We start from the raw sequence: 17,538 nt of genomic DNA, 5'->3' as shown, positions 1-17,538 counted from the left end.
TATAACCTCAAAGAGTGCCATTATAGTGGATGTTTGCTCCACATGTCATTTTAAAGTACACTGCCTACATTGGAAGAGTATGGCTATGTTATACTTAATAATATTTATTTCGGAATAACAGGGGATTAGGAAAGAAGTACAAATATTGACTCATCTACTTACGCTCCATGGAAGTGAATCAGTGTATAAAAGGTGAGCAAACATCTTAGCAACATTTCTCAATTTGTTTGTTTCCAAGCGATGGATGGTATCATATTGTTCTTTGAATATACTTTCAAAGGATTCCATGTATTCTTTTTTTAGCATGCAAAATCGCTAATAAATTAAAAATAAAAATGTCAACACCATATTAAATCCTAATTTTATTCAATCAAAAGTTAATAAATATTTGTATGTCATATCAATCTTCTTTGTTGTATAATGGGATACTTAAAAAAGAAGTCAATTTATACCACCCCTGGGATTTATATGCTAAAACAAAGTTATACACATGGCTAACCACAGATACACACATTTATATAAGATAAATATAAATATACTTCTCTATGGATTGTTTGGATTCAAAAAATGATTTAGCTCATGCTTTATTTATGTTGTCTGAACATGTACTTGACCAGAAATTGCTGTGAAAGTTTGAAAAGACAGCATTTAATTGTTCTCTTTGGGAAACTGTTATGGAATGCCTCAAAGTTCTAGAAGAATGATACGTAATATCAAAGAACTACAAACGGGAAGTGGGAAGGGAGGAAGCTACAGAGATTGGGAAAACTGTGGAAGGGAAGAATGATTTGTTTTCAGCAAAGATATGTTAGTACATTAGACCAGGCAACAAAGCAGACACATTAATTCACAATACTCATGTTCAGAATTACCCTTGTGATTTCATCAAAATCCAACAAGAAAAATGAGGTCGGAACTCACCCCAGCTAATAAGCCAAAAAATTTCTCATATGTCCTTTGTTGGGCACAGCAATCAAGTATCATGTTGCAGAGTTCTTTCTGTTTGGAAAAAAATTACATTAATGATTCGAAACACAATGAATCCATGCTGTGTGATAATTTATCAATATGACAAAGATAGCCTGAATTTTTAAATAAGGTTTTAAAAACATAAAACTTTGTGAAGTTGAGTTATGAAGACAAAACAAAAAATTCAATCTCTGCCAAGACTATAGTTTTTTAAAGTCTTCTGTTTGGCTAACAGAAATTCCATGTCATTTATGCTAATTAGATTGCTTATAAAATTCTAAACTCATGTAAGTATGAGCCACTTCAAGAACACCTGCTGTGAAATTTTGAAAAGACAGCATTTACTTGTTCTCTTTGGGAAACTGTTATGGAATGCCTCAAAGTTCTGGAAGAATGATACGTAATATCAAAGAACTATCAAGGAAACAGATACATCAACAAAAAGAAACTAAATATATCACATTCTAAAAGATTCTATACAGAAATCTTTTAAATACAGACCACCAATACAACATTTAAACTGAGTTATCAAGAATATATTTTGTTAGTATGGAAAAGGCAAAACGTGGTGAGTCTTTACAGAGCATAAAATAGGCACAACTTCAGTGCTAACATAATGACTGCCTTCTTTATAAGAAAATATATCTAAAAGAACAACAAAAAAGACCTTTGTGGCTAAGATTTTTAGCCTCAAAATAAATGCTACTCATATAGATCTGTCCACAGATGAATCTAAATAAATAGATGGAATCATTCCATAACTGTTCTTTCCACACACTGTCCAATCAGTTATTTTTGTGTCTTGAAAACTCCTCTGTGAAAATTCTGTTGGGCTATGAAATGCAGGAGTTAATCCAAGATCGGGAAATACCAACATCACAAATTACTTATAATGAATAAATATTATTTAATACTTGAAATAACCCTAATGAAATATATATCAATTACAGCAATTTCATAGATCAAGAAACTCAGGAAATATGGACAAATCAATGGAGACAAAATGAAAAAGAGAATAATCCTAACCCTAACTCTGAGTACTGCTAAACTGACTAAAGATCTTTTTCTACAAAACATTCCTTATTAGAAAGTTAAAAAGTAATTTTTAATAAAATACATTAACTGCAATGTATTCGTGTTCTATAAACAGAAAGCAACGCTATAAAATATACTATATACTCTTTCAGTTCACTTTTATTTTGTACCTTTATATCTTCAATTAGGAATTCTGACATTTTTGTCCTCTGATAACATGAGATACAATCTATTAATATGTAATTATTATATATACTTTAAAAAATTAGGTCAATATGCATTTACTGGAAATCTCCACGTGCACCACCAGATGACACCATCCAGATGACATCCAGATGGCACCACTCTTATGGTGAAATCAATGAACTAAAGAGCCTCTTGATGAAAGTGAAAGATGAGAGTGAAAAAGTTGGCTTAAAACTGAACATTTAGAAAACTAAGATCATGGCATCTGGTCCCATCACTTCATGGCAAATAGTTGGGGAAACAATGGAAACAGTGACAGACTTTATTTTCTTGGGCTCCAAAATCCCTGCAGATGGTGACTGCAGCCATGAAATTAAAAGACACTTGCTCCTTGGAAGAAAAGCTATGATCAACCTAGGCAGCATATTAAAAAGCAGAGACATTACTTTTCCGACAAAGGTCCATCTAGTCGAAGCTATGGTTTTTCCAGTAGTCACGTATGGATATGAGAAAGCTGAGCACCAAAGAACTGATGCTTTTGAACTGTGGTGTCGGAGAAGACTCTTGAGAGTCCCATGGACTGCAAGGAGATCCAACCAGTCAGTCCTGACGGAAATCAGTCCTGAGTGTTCATTGGAAGAACTGATGTTGAAGCTGAAACTCCAATACTTTGGCCACCTGATGCAGAGAACTGACTCTTTGGAAAAGACCCTGATGCTGGGAAAGATTGAAGGCAGGAGGAGAAGGGGACAACAGAGGATGAGATGGTAGAATGGCATCACCGACTTGATGGACATGAGTTTGAGCAAGCTCTGGGAGTTGGTGATGGACCGGGAAGCCTGGCAAGCTACAATCCATGGTGTCGCAAAGAGTTGGACATGACTGAGCGACTGAATTGAACTGAACTGACTGATCCATGAGCAAGAAGGAAGGGGGACCCTGAAGAAGCATGGAACACTTTACAACTGTGCTGTCCAGTGTGCTGGCCCCTAGCAATACACAGCCATTTACATTTAAATTATTCAACATTAGGTAAAATTCAGATTTTAGTTTTTTAGTCATACGTCACATTTTAAGTACTCAGAAGCCACATGTGACCAGTATAGAGGCCACTGTACTAAAAAGGGAAGAATATGAATATTTTCATCAATGCAAAATGTTCTATGGGGCAGTGTTATTCAAGAAGCTGATAATCTACTTATAAAACTATCTAATGAAAGGCTTCTCTTCACAAAACAAGGTTATTTTTCGATGTAATTATACTGTTAGATTATTATTTTTTTTAAAGGTTAGTCACAAGTTGCCTCAATTAAAATGTTTATAAATGTCTAAGTTCTGAAGAGATGTACTTCGTCAAAATTTAGTATAGGACCAAAAAAACCTAAATGACCTTTTCTGAGTTCTGCCACACAACATTAATTCAATATATTAAAATGTATTTTCAACTTCTACCAACACTTCATCTTACAATAACCTAATACTTAATCAGGTTTTAAACAATATAACATGGTAATATGCTGATAGCATTGCTAATAAAGTCAGAACAACATGCAAAAACAAATTAATTTCTTTCTGAGACTAAATGCAATTATAAGAATTATTCCCTGTGGCATAAAATAATTAAATATTTTAATATTTTAATTAAATATCATAGTGATTTTAGGAGATTCTTTTGAGTGCATGAAAACAGACACACTAAGATACTCTTCCAAATGTTATCAAAGCATGTTGAAGTTCTCAGGACAAATGCTACAGGCCAGAAGGGAGTGAAAAGCCATATTCGACGTGAAATAAAAAAAAAAATTTCTAGAAAGAATGATCTTACGTAGCAAATAATCCTTCAGATATGAGGGAAAAATAAATATTCTGGTCTGTGGTTTCAAGGGAAAAAAACAGTGAAGTTAAGTTCTAGAACAACTATCCTCTGGATTAATAACATTTTTAATAACAATTATATTCAGCAACTAATGTGACAAGATCATACCATAACTTTAGTTTTACTTATAATTTTAAAGGTTAATTCACTAATTTATTCCCTTCCAATGACAATATCAAGTATACCCATAATACATATAAAGACACTATTATTAGTATATCAATAAATAAATTTTAAGAGGGAAAAAATATTTTTTAATTTGCAAAGAATAATCTCAAAATTCCATACCATGGCATTTCAAGAACTAATCTACATTCTTAAAGATTGGGACACTTTTTCTGGAAAAGACCAGACAGCAAATATTTCAGGATGTTAGTGGCCATTTACTCTCTGCTGCAACTAGTCAATTCTGCTCCTATAGGGCAAAATCAATCACACATAATACATCAACCAATGGTGTAAGGCTGTACTCCAATAAACCTTTATTAACAAAAATGGGCAGTGGGCCTGGGCCACAGTATGCCAATCCCTGTAACAGAACATATTTAAGGCCTTAAGTCAAAGGACTTCCTTGTAATGTTAACTTAGCTCAGACAGTCAAGATCTTTTAGAAGAACCAGAAATCAAACAGCCTATCAGAGCTGATACATTCACTCTGGACCTGTGCTGAGTCTACTACATGTACATTAAGATGTGAAAAACCAAACCCTGAAAGCCTTTGCTTCAGATTTCAAGCATCCAAAATATAGATGGGCACAGAGCAAAATACATAAGGAAAGAATTAGGAAAAAAAACCCAAAAAAACCTAAGATAATCTTTTCAATCTAACCTTTATTATCCTCTTGGTATTAGGGTTCCATGATATTTTGAACAGTTAAGTATATGTACTGAGTTATAAGACTATGAGTCCCATGGGCTAAGAGGGAGCAAAAATGTACTTTATGGATACCTGAATCCCTGACACCTTACAGAATGCCTGACATATAATATATGCTGAATGTGCTCAGTTGCTAAGTCATGTCCGACTCGTTGCAACTCCATGGATTGTAGCCCACCAGGCTCAGACTCTGTCAATGGGATTTCCTAGGCAAGAATACACAGTAGGTAGGTTGCCATTTCCTTCTCCATATATGCTGAATACGTTTTGTTAAATGAATTAATGAGTGAAAAAAAATGGAACAGGTTCATCTATATCTAATTCAAGTAATGTAACAACAAGTATGGTGATCTTTCCAGCTTCTGTGACACAAGAATGCTTTAGTGCATAAAGTAGATGGACCAGGTACTTTACTAAAGAACAAACTTCCTATTGTATTTAAGGCACCATTTGATTTATAGGCAACCACTCAGAAACCTGTGTAAAGTGTGGTGGTTCAGAGAAACTTCCTCGTTTTCTCACACCTCAAATAAGCAGCTGATTGAAATCACTGGAATGAGCAGCATATATGAAGCACTGAGTTACTGATTCATTTCATGAAACCTATTAACTATCTTAAACATTTTTATAACATACATACATATTTTCTATAATACATATACATATTTCCTAATAGAAAAAAAGTACTAACTTACTGTTTGACTCTCAGGAAACTCCATTTTTAGCAACTTGTGAGCACATTCTTCAAAATCTAAACTGTAGGGATAAAATGGTCACAATAGTTAGGTTAAAAATAGCAGCATATTTAAGTTGTAGCACTCTTTCATATATAGGAATCTTACCCTAATAATTGCTAAAAATTTTCTTCTCTATTTTCATATTACTGTATTGTAAATATAAAAAAGATAAGGTTTTTAACTCTACAAAGAATGAAGTACTGATACATCCTATGACATGGGGGACCTTGACTGATGCTAAGTGAAAGAAGTGAGACATAAAGACCACATATAACATAATTCCATTTATATAAAAAGTCCAGAATGTACAAATTAATAGACATAGAAAGCAGACAAATCTTTATTATACTGCTAAATATTTCCACTTCTCCCTGATCCAAGTGAGGAAGAGGTAAAAGATGTTTCAAGAGCCCAGCATGACATCCAGAGCTTAATCACCACACTTACAAGTTATCTTGAGTCATACCCAAACATAGGGCTCTTACACTATATAAAAAGTTAGTATAAAATCAGTAAATAACTAAAATCACTTACAAAGAAAAGAATTTACTTTTGTACAACATTCATATAAATTGCATGAAAAATATCTTCAATATGCTTTGCTTAGAGAATTATCAAACTCAGTGTGAACTTGATTCAGGAATAATGCCAGTATCGTTTGATAACAGCAATATAAAATAATCACCCACTGAAATATAATGATAATGAATTTAGCTTTATAGTTCATCAGTAATCCTCAGCTTCTATTACTGATTGGGTTTCACAAGCACAAAAAATAATTCAGGGTGGTAGAATGGAATTAAAAAAAAAAAACTTTAAGAAATCAAGAGAGAGCTTTCATAACACACAATATTAAATAATAACTGGCACTAAGATCAAAATTGCTAACTGTAGTTGATAAACTTCAATAATACAGCAATACCAAAAAGTATTTTTAAAAATGTGACATTTTCTAGTTTTTATTTTAAAAAAAACAGAATTAGTATTTAGGAAAAAAATCCTATAATTTCTGAAAAACATGTCAAGTAGTTCATGGAAAATTTTTACAACTTTCCTTTTGTCTAATTAAGTGAAGAATCAAAGAGAAAGTATGACAGAATTTTCCTTGTTTTTGTTTTACTTGAAAAGTATTTGGTGACTCCCTACCATGATTGTTTTGAAGTTGCACTAAATGTAAATATTAAAGAAATTATTAACTTTGCTTGCTATTTTACACCAAACATATTCCAGAATTAACAGTGACTGAGGGAAGGGTAAAGAAAATAGATTTTACATAATGCCAGTTTTCAATAGTTTGTTGATGTCTTCAATCTAAGAAACTTCAAATTGTTAAGGACATTACTCCAGTAATATAACATCAGACTGGAACATCACTTAAAACCAAAAACAACCCGGAATGTCCAACTTTTAATAGCAAAGTTAACTGTGTAGTTCAGTGTTTGCATAAATAAAAGAAGACTATTTAAGGAGTCAGAACAGTAAAAAGATCAGAGTATTGGTGAGGTCAGTCAATAAGTATAAAAGCAAAGAAAATTTAAAAAATAAAATCCCCAAATAGTTCAGTCACCAGAACTTGGTTTTGTTCACAAGAGTTCCAAAAGTGAACAGTCTATATAAATAATCCAACCTCCTCTCAAAATAATCACTGTTGATACGTTAGTGTTTTATTTCTAGAACCTGCACACCTACTTATACAATTAAGATAATGCTATCAGCATGGTGCCATACATTCTATATTATTAGTTTTTTATCCCCAACTAACATTAAATCAGACCACTTGCCCACTAATTCTCCATTAACCTAATTTTTAATAGAGGCATTAAACATGAAAACACTTTGATTATATTGAGCAATATGATTTTTCTCTTTTTTGCACTGAACAATTCTCTGTATAATTCTCTGCCAATATGTATTTCTTTAAGAAATATAATAAAAAAGAAGGGTCAAATGGCAATCAAACTAAGCCACTGATTCATGCTACCAAAAGGCTTTCTAAAAAGAGTACACCAATTTAAATTTCCACCAAAAATCTTTTTGTGTATCTAATTGAAATCATCATTACTACTGAGTACTGTTACTTAAAAAAAAATAAACCATTTTAGCTGTTTTAATGACCAACAATATTACTTATTCATCTAGAATATTTGTTTGATAACACTTTTATGTTTTATAATCCCATTACCTGAGTCTCCCAACCATGTCCTTTAAATACCTTTTTATCAAAGTTGTGTTTACTTCCTAAAATTATTTTTACTAGGCATTTAGGGGCTGAGAACATTTGACAAATAACATATAAGACGTATTTATTGTACTATTACTAGAATTGGTACCACTATATGTCAGTGTTTTAGTTTTTCAAACATTTTTGTGTGATTCAGAGGTTATTATTATCAAGGTTAGATCACCTAAAAAATAAAGTTTCTTTACAATAATCATGCAAAGAGCTCCACTGTGACTCTTCAAAGTTAATGTTAACAGCAATATTAAAACAATGAATCTGCTCTTTACAACTGATTACCATTGAATTTCTTAAAAAAGGACAAAAGGTCAAACTCTAAAACTCTAAGAATAGCTACTTATAACAAAAACTTTTCATTATCTACTTTTAAGTTTGTATAAGAAAATATTAGTTTTTTTCTTTCATGCGAAAGGCCAAGAAACACAAGGGTAAAGCAAAAAAATTTCTAACTAACGTTTTGCTGTTTAACATTTCTGTTTTTGAAGATGAATCTAAGCCAAAAACTTTTCAGACAGACTGAAAACAAGATGACTCCTACTTATGAATCATTTTTGCTATTACATCATAATAAATGGAAATATACAAAACCTAGTAACAAAACAAAACCGGGAAAATATTCCTTCTCCACTGTAAAATATAAACATGGTGCCCACTAAATCAATAGGTTGATTCCCATTGAAAATAGATGTACTCAGCATTTAATATTTTCATTTATTTCTCTTTAAAACTAACCTCACAGCCTTCAAAGGGAAAAGGTTGTTTTCATGACATCACAGCAGTTCTTGCTTAATATTATTTCAAAGAGTCCTTAAAACCTTCCTAAGTCTATTTCCTACTTCCATTCACATTCATTTCCATCTGCACAACATATCAGTGTCCAAATATCACAAGAGTTTCTCTGCTTAGAGCCAGAGTTAGAAAGCAAATTAGAAAAAAATAAAAACATTAAACTTCCACTACACAATACTGTGCTAACTCTGTAATACAGAAATGTTTTCAGATTGCTAGTGATATTTAATTATAAGAAATGATATAACTTAAAAAAATTTTAATTAGGAAACAGTTAAAAGTAAAGACAAATTGTTCCTGTAGATTCCTAAAAACAGTAGGGATCTACAATCTGGGACTTGGGATAGTGGAGGAGAGGCAAGCAGTTGGAGAATCCCTGAAACAATATCCAGTTTTCTGTTACCAGATTCTAACAATCCCATCTTCTTGCCCATCCCCTGTCAAAAATTAGGATCAACTGAGCTACTGTACTGTATCTTACCTTGACTGAATAGCAAGATAAATGGTACGACGAAATGAGACTAGATTAATTTCTGTTTTGTCATGAATAGTCACCTTTTGTCCTGAAATTAAACATAACAAAATTACAAGACTATAAAAATAAATGAAGAACTGAAAATGTATCCCTTTATAGTAATGTTTTCATAATCTTTTTAGAATCTATGAGTTTAATATAAGATTCTCTTCTACAGTATAAGTTAGCATTGACATTTATAGAGTTCAACATAACTATTTCTAGTCTTTTGCCATATCTTAGAGTATTTTGATAAGTTCTGTCAGCTCAAAGAAGTCCAGAGCCAAACCAAGAAAACTATTTTTGTTTCTGGGTCACCTGCTCATGTAGACATTATAAAAGGCTGCACTTAAGCTGGTGTTAGGGAAAACATTATTTCTATGTTTATAAACAATTATCTTGATAATTTGGAAGAACTATAAATTATGGATAGAAATTCAGGAATCATCATGACACGTTGGATGGGTCCAGAAGAAATATGAATATTTGTTGAAGTTTTATCTTATCTAATACATGAAAACTTTATAAACATTTAATAGTTTTTATTTGAACTGTATTTTCACATAAGACAAATTCTAAAGTTAAATGTTAACTTGGTTAGGAGACATTTTAAATGAAAAGGACACTGGAAAAAATTAAACATATTTTTATAAATTATGTTGTAGAAGATCTACTATACTCTAAGACAGAACTAAAATATATTATGCCTTAGAAGGGAAAGTTATACTTTTAATATTTTCAAATATGTAACATAAGCAAATAGTGACCAGGGTATATATATATTCTGATGTTTTAATGAAGACTTAACCAAAGTAAAGTTCTGAGCTTATTTTCCTATGAAATAATATAATCAAAGCTGAAAAGGAAGGACATCATGCCTGCTTCTGTACAAATATAGTTTTGGCTTCCCCAATCTATTTTTCCAAAATGAAGAGCAAATATCTAGTCACTCGCATCTGTCACATTCATGCCACAGCAACATAAATCACATGTGCTCAACATGAATGCAGCTTTTTCATAGTTCATAATCAAAGTCATAAAACATAAAATTTAAATTATGCTGGTATTAAAAAATGAATTTCCTTGTTTCATACTTCTAAGCAGGCTCTTTCAACCTTGCCAGTGCTGATATTTTGGGCTGGATAATACCTTGCCCTGAGGGGCAATCTTGTGACTCATAGGATGTTTATAAGTCCTTGCTTTCACCCACTAGATAACAGCAGCATCTCTCCCAGTACTCCACAGATTAAGAATCACTGTTTAGAGGATTACATTAGATTATTCTGGGAGTATATTTTGCAATTTTATCTGCAGCTACACTTTTACCTTCTTCATCTTCTTCTCCCTCCTCCTCCTCTTCTTCCTCCTCCTCTTCACTACTTCCAGCATCTTGGTCTGTGTTTGAGTCACTATCTCCTTCATCAAGAATTTCTAAAAGAACAAAGTTAAGTTTAGGAAAACATGAATGAGCAAGGGATATAAATGTATCTCATTCTGGGAAGATAATTCTCAGTTCACTACAACCCACAGTGGTGTAAGAGTTTATCAACCAACAAAGATGACCACACAGGTCTCATGTTATTACCTAGGTATTCAGAAAGCATTATAACTAATTAGACTAGAGAAAACCATATGTATAATTCTTCTGCCAGACAGAAAGCAGCCATGAAATAAGCAAGGGATGAGAAGAACAAAGAAAAAGTAGATGAAAGTTTTCCGAAAGAGCAGGAGCACTGGACGATAAATTAGGAAGAGAAACTAGCATAATGGAGGATGTAGTCAACATATTACTAGTTCATCACCAAGAAGGTAAGTCTACTATAAAAAGCCAAGATGAGCAATCGAAAACAAGAATTTAGCCTAAGAAAGTTTTCTGAAAGACAAAAAAGACAGAAGAAAAAAAAAATGCATAATTTAGAATCCACTTCCTGATGGCTAAGATGGTAAAGAATCTGCCCGCAATGAGAAAGACCTAGGTTCGATCCCTGGGTTGGGAAGATTCCCTGAAGAAGGTAATGGCAATCCACTCTAGTATTCTTGCCTGGAGAATCTCATGGACAAAGGAGCCTGGTGGGCTACAGTCCATAGGGTCATAAAGAGTTGGACACGACTGAGTGACTAACATATTTAGGTAGTGAATGAAATTTAAATAGTGGTGAGATTTTTACTAAAATGTATACCTATTAAGTAGAACATTATAATTAATCGATAGAATTTTCATATGTGCAATAGAAATGAAGTCTAAAGACCTTTAAAAAAAACGGAAAAATAAGGGCTTCATTGGACTGTCATTTCTTAAAATACAACTCACATTCAGAACTATTCAAATTGTGATGTAAAAGACTACATGAGGTCTATCATCATGTTAACACTAATAAACAAATGACAAAAACTAGAATCATATTTTGTCCAGTGGTATGTGTTCCATCAGTCTGACAAAAGATTTTACAAATCTGGCCAACAATCCCCCTTTGCATTTTTATTATAATCAGACAGATTTTAATATAGTTTTGGGACCAACTAACTTTTAGGAAAATTCTAATTTCCTTATATTTAACTAAATAGTATAAATCAGGAGCCACACGTAATAATGTTAGCAGAAGCCCACATACTAGAGAAACAAGTCATTTTACAAAAGTGGAAAGTTGTCATTCAGCCCTTAGCTGACATACAAATCTCTTCAAGAATATTTCTAACCAATGTGACTTCCAGAAATGATCTGCAGTGTCTAGTTTATTATCACATAATGCAGTTCAGACAGACCTTTAAAAGGGGAAACTACTTAGTATTCAACAGGAGGAAGACCGGCACTCCTGCTGTTTTCCCAAATGCTGTAAGACCTAAAACACAAGTACACCTGGGTCACTCTAAGGTGCTAATTACTAAAGCTGTGCCCACTTCCTGCCGCGGTCATTTTTTTTAATGCCGACTATAGAAGAACATTTTATGAAAGAATGAAGGTCAAATGGATTGTCTAGCTGTTTACATCATCCTCTCCTATCCCTTCACTTTACGATCTACTTACTAAAATCATTTAGGCAATGACAACTGGATTTTACTAACTAAATAGAGCAGTGGTTTCCAAGTATGGTCTGTGAATCCTGGAGGAAATCACTGAGACCTGCCAGGCGGTCTGTAGGTCAAACTATTTTCATAGTAATACCGAAATATTATCTGCCTTTTCACTGTGCTGACATCTGAAATAAAGATGCAAAAGCAACAGGAGTTAAAACCTGCTGCACCCCGAGCACAATCAAGGGATCAAGCTGCACAAGCACTCTGCACTTCTCACTGCCACACTAATGTAGTAGGAAACAAGTTTCATTTAAGAACGCCCTTGAAGAAAAAACATAAAATTATTAATTTTGTTAAGTCTTAGCCCTTGAGTATAGGCATTTATAGTAGTTTGAGTAAGAAAATACAAAGTTTATATATAGCACTTCTGTTAAAAGACAAATGCACAATGGTGATGGTTATTTCAAGGAAAAACACTTAAGTGACGGAGGTGCAAGATGAATTACTTTTATTTTAAATTTTTACTTGAAAGAATGGCAAACAAACTAGAGTTATTAGGTATTTACCAGATATTTTCTAAAATATAAACAAAGTAATACTGTTATTTCAAGGAAAATAACCAACAGTTATTTTCAGATATTTGCCACAATGATCAAATGAGTTTTCAAGAGAAAATCAGAATTGTGGAAAACACGTATCTATTCCTATGAGCCTTACAGCTTCCCAAAACATTAAGATTTTTCTGATAAAGACAGGTGGTAATATGAATACATGTGATTTTTTGAGAATATATTAATGTGTCAATTTAACTTGGATAACGTTAACAGGTTAATACTTGGATGATGTGAATAACTTGGTGCATCAGTATTCTCCAAATGACTGAGGAAACATGTTACAAAATCATGCTTGGGTAAAAGATCCATTCAAACTGACAAGCCAACAGATTTTAATGTTAACAAAATAGGAAAGTGAATGGATATAATTTCAGGTTTCACAGTGCAATTAAATCATTAAGAAACTACTAGCTATTAAATGTTTAATTGGAATAGTGTTAAACAGAAATATACACAATTATAATTCTGAAAAGGCTGTACTCTTCCCTTTCCAACTACAGGTCTATGGTGAGGTTAAACTTCCTTTATATATTTCAATCAAAACAGCCTACTGCAACAGACTGAAATCAGAAACAATATGAGAATTCAAATGTTTCCAATTAAGCCAGACACTAAATTGCAAAAAATATTTAAAACATACCATTCTTTTTCTTAAATTTCTTTGTTCATAGTTATTTTTATAAAAACATGTAATTTTTGCAAATATGTACTAGATTTATTATTGTTATTTTGAAATGACCTAGTATTTTTTTTATAGTCTCCATTTAAATTTCTAGTAAGTAAATGTCAATAGATATAACCCACATAAATGAAAGCTCTTTGGAATTCTCAATAATTTTTAAGAGTATAAAGGGATCTTGGGACCACAGAGTTTAAGGACTGCTATAGTAAAGAAGGCAATGGCAACTCACTCCAGTACTCTTGCCTGGAAAATCCCATGGATGGAGGAACCTGGGTGGCTGCAGTCCATGGGGTCACACAGAGTCAGACACGACTGAAGTGACTTAGCATAGTAAAGAAAAGCACTACTTTCTTGGCCAACTGCCAAGAATCTAATAAAGAAATGGATGGGGAATTCCCAAGTATAAAAAAAGGGAAAAAAAAAAAACACAACAAAACCTCTATATCAGGTATAGTAAGAATTCCACAAAATTATTGGTATCTTCTAGGGAGACTATGGAGAAGGAAATGGCAACCCTCTCCAGTATTCTTGCCTGGAGAATCCTGTGGACAGAGGAGCCTGGTGGGCTGCTGTCCACAGGGTCGCACAGAGTCAGACACGACTGAAGCGACTTAGCATGCTTGCATAGCAGGGAGGCTATAGAAAAAGAAACTCATACGAAAAGAAGGAAATAGACTGAAGGGGTTTCTCTATGTTTGGAAACTAAATTTATTAGAGAAAAAGGAATCTGGCTATTGCAGTGAAATGTCCCTATTGTACCAGATTTTAGGATAATGTATAAAATGGGAAGCTTCTTACACTTCTACGTCCCCTTCAACATTCTGCTTCTAAGCATGATTAAAGCACAGAACGCAGCAATAACGGAGCTCTACAACTCTGCTCTCTCTTTCAAGGAGCTTTCAGAGCTGTCAGTATTCGTTAGGTAAAATACAACTCAAGGGAAATAAACTTACAAAATTATTATAGAACTATAATATGTAAAATAATATAAATAATTATATATTAGAATGATGTAAGTAGCTCTGAATATTAGCTTTAGAAGAAAAATAATGACACACATATTAAAAAAAAAACTAGCACCAGTGTCTACACACTCTGTGGTAAGATAAAGTACTGTATTTTATTTATCCTTATACAAACATTTACTCTTATATCAAACAAGTAACTTACTCTAGGTGACTTAGCTAGTAATGGCAGAAACAAAATACAAACCAATATCTAAACCAACAGTGCTTATGGTATACTAATGCTGTACAAGTGATAATAATCAATTTATTCATTAAGTATATTAAGCTACCATGATTGATTTTATCAGAAAGATAAAATCCTGCCCTCAAGAAATAATGAAGTATAGAACTTTATAATACAGTATAGCACTTAATCAAATACTAAACTGGTGGCAATTTAAGCAGCAACTCTTCACTGGAAGTGAGGTTAAATAACGGCCATTGTAATACATGGATATTTCTTAAGAGGGACGAAGCTGAAGAGCTGCATAATTAAATAGAGAAAGAGGAGAAGGAAAATGAGTTAAATATTTAAAATGAAGTAATACCACGGATAGGACTTCCCTGGTGGGCTATAGTCCATAGGGCTGCAAAAGATTCTGACATGACTTAGAGACTGAACAACAGCAACAATACCGTGGATAAGCACTAGAAAGAAAAACAACTCATGGGCAAATGGTGAAAAGAGAACGGCTTCATACAGCAAAGATCTCAGTAGGCAGGGGTCAGAGTGATCTATACCATTCTATCAGTATCATACAATTAAGTAAACTTCTTCTTTTAAAAGGAAATTATTTTTTAAAGTTCTACATACCCTTCTTTATAGCTCTGTACTTCTCTTCATTCTCCATAAAATTAGGATCCATCTTGAAAACATCTCAAAAATAAATAAACACAAGTTAAGTTAGTTTATTTTCGATACTGACATTTGTTTGTATGCCACTTCCCAATGCCCGCCCGTGACTTACTAAGAACATCTTCTGGATTATAGTCATCTTCCAGAGGAAGCATATGGGTGAACTGATCATCTTCTTCCACTAAATCAAGTCCTTCTAGGATAACAGGGTGGTCCTTGAATCCATCCTTCCTTACAGCAAACATCACTTCAATCATATATTGAACCCTTTTGTCAATTTCAGACTCATGGAGAATGTTTCGAAGGCGTTCAAATATAGCTAAAGTTAAACACAAAGAAAATAAAATAAGCACTACATATAATACTCAAACAAAAGCTCAATCTCAAACCAAGGGTATATATTTACCATTGATCCCTCTTGGTGACACTTGTGTTAATTTGAGACCACATTCCTTAAGAAAACCAATAGCTACTTCAACACTGTCATCTGTTGGTCTTTCCAGAAGCAAAGTGAGCATTTCTAAGCATAAAACTTCATGAGCCTTGAATAGAAAGAAGACACACAAAATGCTTTCACATGTATTAATCTACTACTGATGGTAATTTTAAAAATTAGTACATCTAATTTTTACAGTGATGATATTGTACATATGATGAGCAAATTTTCATAATGTACATAAAAATACTCCAAATATGGGATACAATTTTTCTTTCACTTCCATTATGCATCTGCTAAGAATTTCCTGATGATTTTTCCAAAACTCTTAATTTACTACACGGATAGAACTAGATGATTTATCTCTAGCAGAAATATTCCTCTTATATTCTCTATATAGAAAGGTACATTATCTTTAGGAAATGTCATAATTAACCTCAAAATAGAAGTTAAAGTCATTTACTAATTTTTAATCTGAGATATTTTCATAACTACTATATGAAGATAAGTAACATGATTCTTTTTATAATATCCTTCTCCATGATCATAATTCTATATTCATTTCCCAATTCATTCTCTCAGCAATTCTGTTAGGAAATAGTTCTTAAATTACATGAATACTAATTTTCTCAGAAAATTTCTTTCTATAGTTTATAGCACACAATGACAGTTTTGAATACTTCTATTTTTATTTAAATCACTCTACACTGGCCATGGTCAAAGTTTAGAATTTTATCAACACCACCAAATAGAGAAGGAATGAAAGTACATTGAGAAGCTTTGCTGTAAAAGAAAATGGACTTAGGAAGCGTGTTTCAAAGACCATACATATGCCTTTTAAAAACTAGACTCTTCCTTGCGATGGATAGACAACTTAGGAAAATATTCTCTTCACATCTAGCACAATATCAAAAATACACATTGCTTTTATTTTGGGAAGACAGGCAAGGTTGAACAAGAAAATAGGGACAAGAAAATACTGCCCTGTACCACAGTTTGAAGATGCAAAATACTTACCATTTTAACTGGTTTATGTAAACACCAAAAATATCTCCAAGTATAATATATAATCAAAAACTGAAACATATCTGTGCTATTGTAGTCTGTGAAATTAGGTTTACAGACATGTAAAATTATGTTGCTGTGATCTTAAGTAGAAAATTATCATTGTAATAATATGACTAGGTTAAAATCTAAAAGGTTTCTTAAAGTGAGTACCAGAATTTCATGTAGCAAAGAATTTAAATATTATTAAATGTTAGAGAAATAAGATTAAGTGTGTCTTCAAAATTCTTCCTCTTATTTATAGATATAATTTTTAAAAATAATACCTATCTGAAGGAAAACTGTGAGTATGGACAAGAGCAATCTTACTGTTTTCATTTTTTAAATGTGGCTCAGCTGGTAAAGAATCCACCTGCAATGCAGGAGACTTGGGTTCAATCCCTGGGTTGGGAAGATCCCCTGGAGAAGGGAAAGGCTACTCACTCCAGTATCCTGGCCTGGAGAATTCCATGGACTGTACAGTCCACAGGATTGCAAAGAGTCAGACACGACTGAGCAACTTTCACTTCCTCATGGAGAAGGGAATGGCAACCTGCTCCAATATTCTTGCCTGGAGAATCCCAGGGAGAGAGGAGCCTGGTGGGCTACAGTCCATGGGATTGCAAAGAGTCAGACGGTAGCAAGCAACTGACACATACCTT

The 17,538-nt window shown here is 33.0% G+C and overlaps 1 protein-coding gene across 1 annotated transcript in view; it reads right to left on the bottom strand.

Moving 5' to 3' along the window:
• The window catches only part of CWC22 (CWC22 spliceosome associated protein homolog), a 45,130-nt gene that overhangs the window by 8,941 nt on the left and 18,651 nt on the right, over positions 1 to 17,538 (bottom strand). Inside the window, exons 8-15 of the mRNA XM_052635781.1 lie at positions 15,803 to 15,938; positions 15,509 to 15,715; positions 15,355 to 15,417; positions 10,549 to 10,653; positions 9,190 to 9,271; positions 5,639 to 5,699; positions 922 to 999; positions 163 to 315 (exon numbers count right to left, since the gene is read on the bottom strand). Coding sequence (XP_052491741.1) covers positions 163 to 315; positions 922 to 999; positions 5,639 to 5,699; positions 9,190 to 9,271; positions 10,549 to 10,653; positions 15,355 to 15,417; positions 15,509 to 15,715; positions 15,803 to 15,938 — 885 coding nt within the window. The remainder of the gene's footprint in view (positions 1 to 162; positions 316 to 921; positions 1,000 to 5,638; positions 5,700 to 9,189; positions 9,272 to 10,548; positions 10,654 to 15,354; positions 15,418 to 15,508; positions 15,716 to 15,802; positions 15,939 to 17,538) is intronic.

This window comes from Budorcas taxicolor, chromosome 2 (genome assembly GCF_023091745.1).
Source record: "Budorcas taxicolor isolate Tak-1 chromosome 2, Takin1.1, whole genome shotgun sequence".
Lineage (NCBI taxonomy): Eukaryota > Metazoa > Chordata > Mammalia > Artiodactyla > Bovidae > Budorcas > Budorcas taxicolor.
Note: the sequence above shows the minus strand (reverse complement) of the source record. Positions and strands in the feature narration are given on the sequence as shown.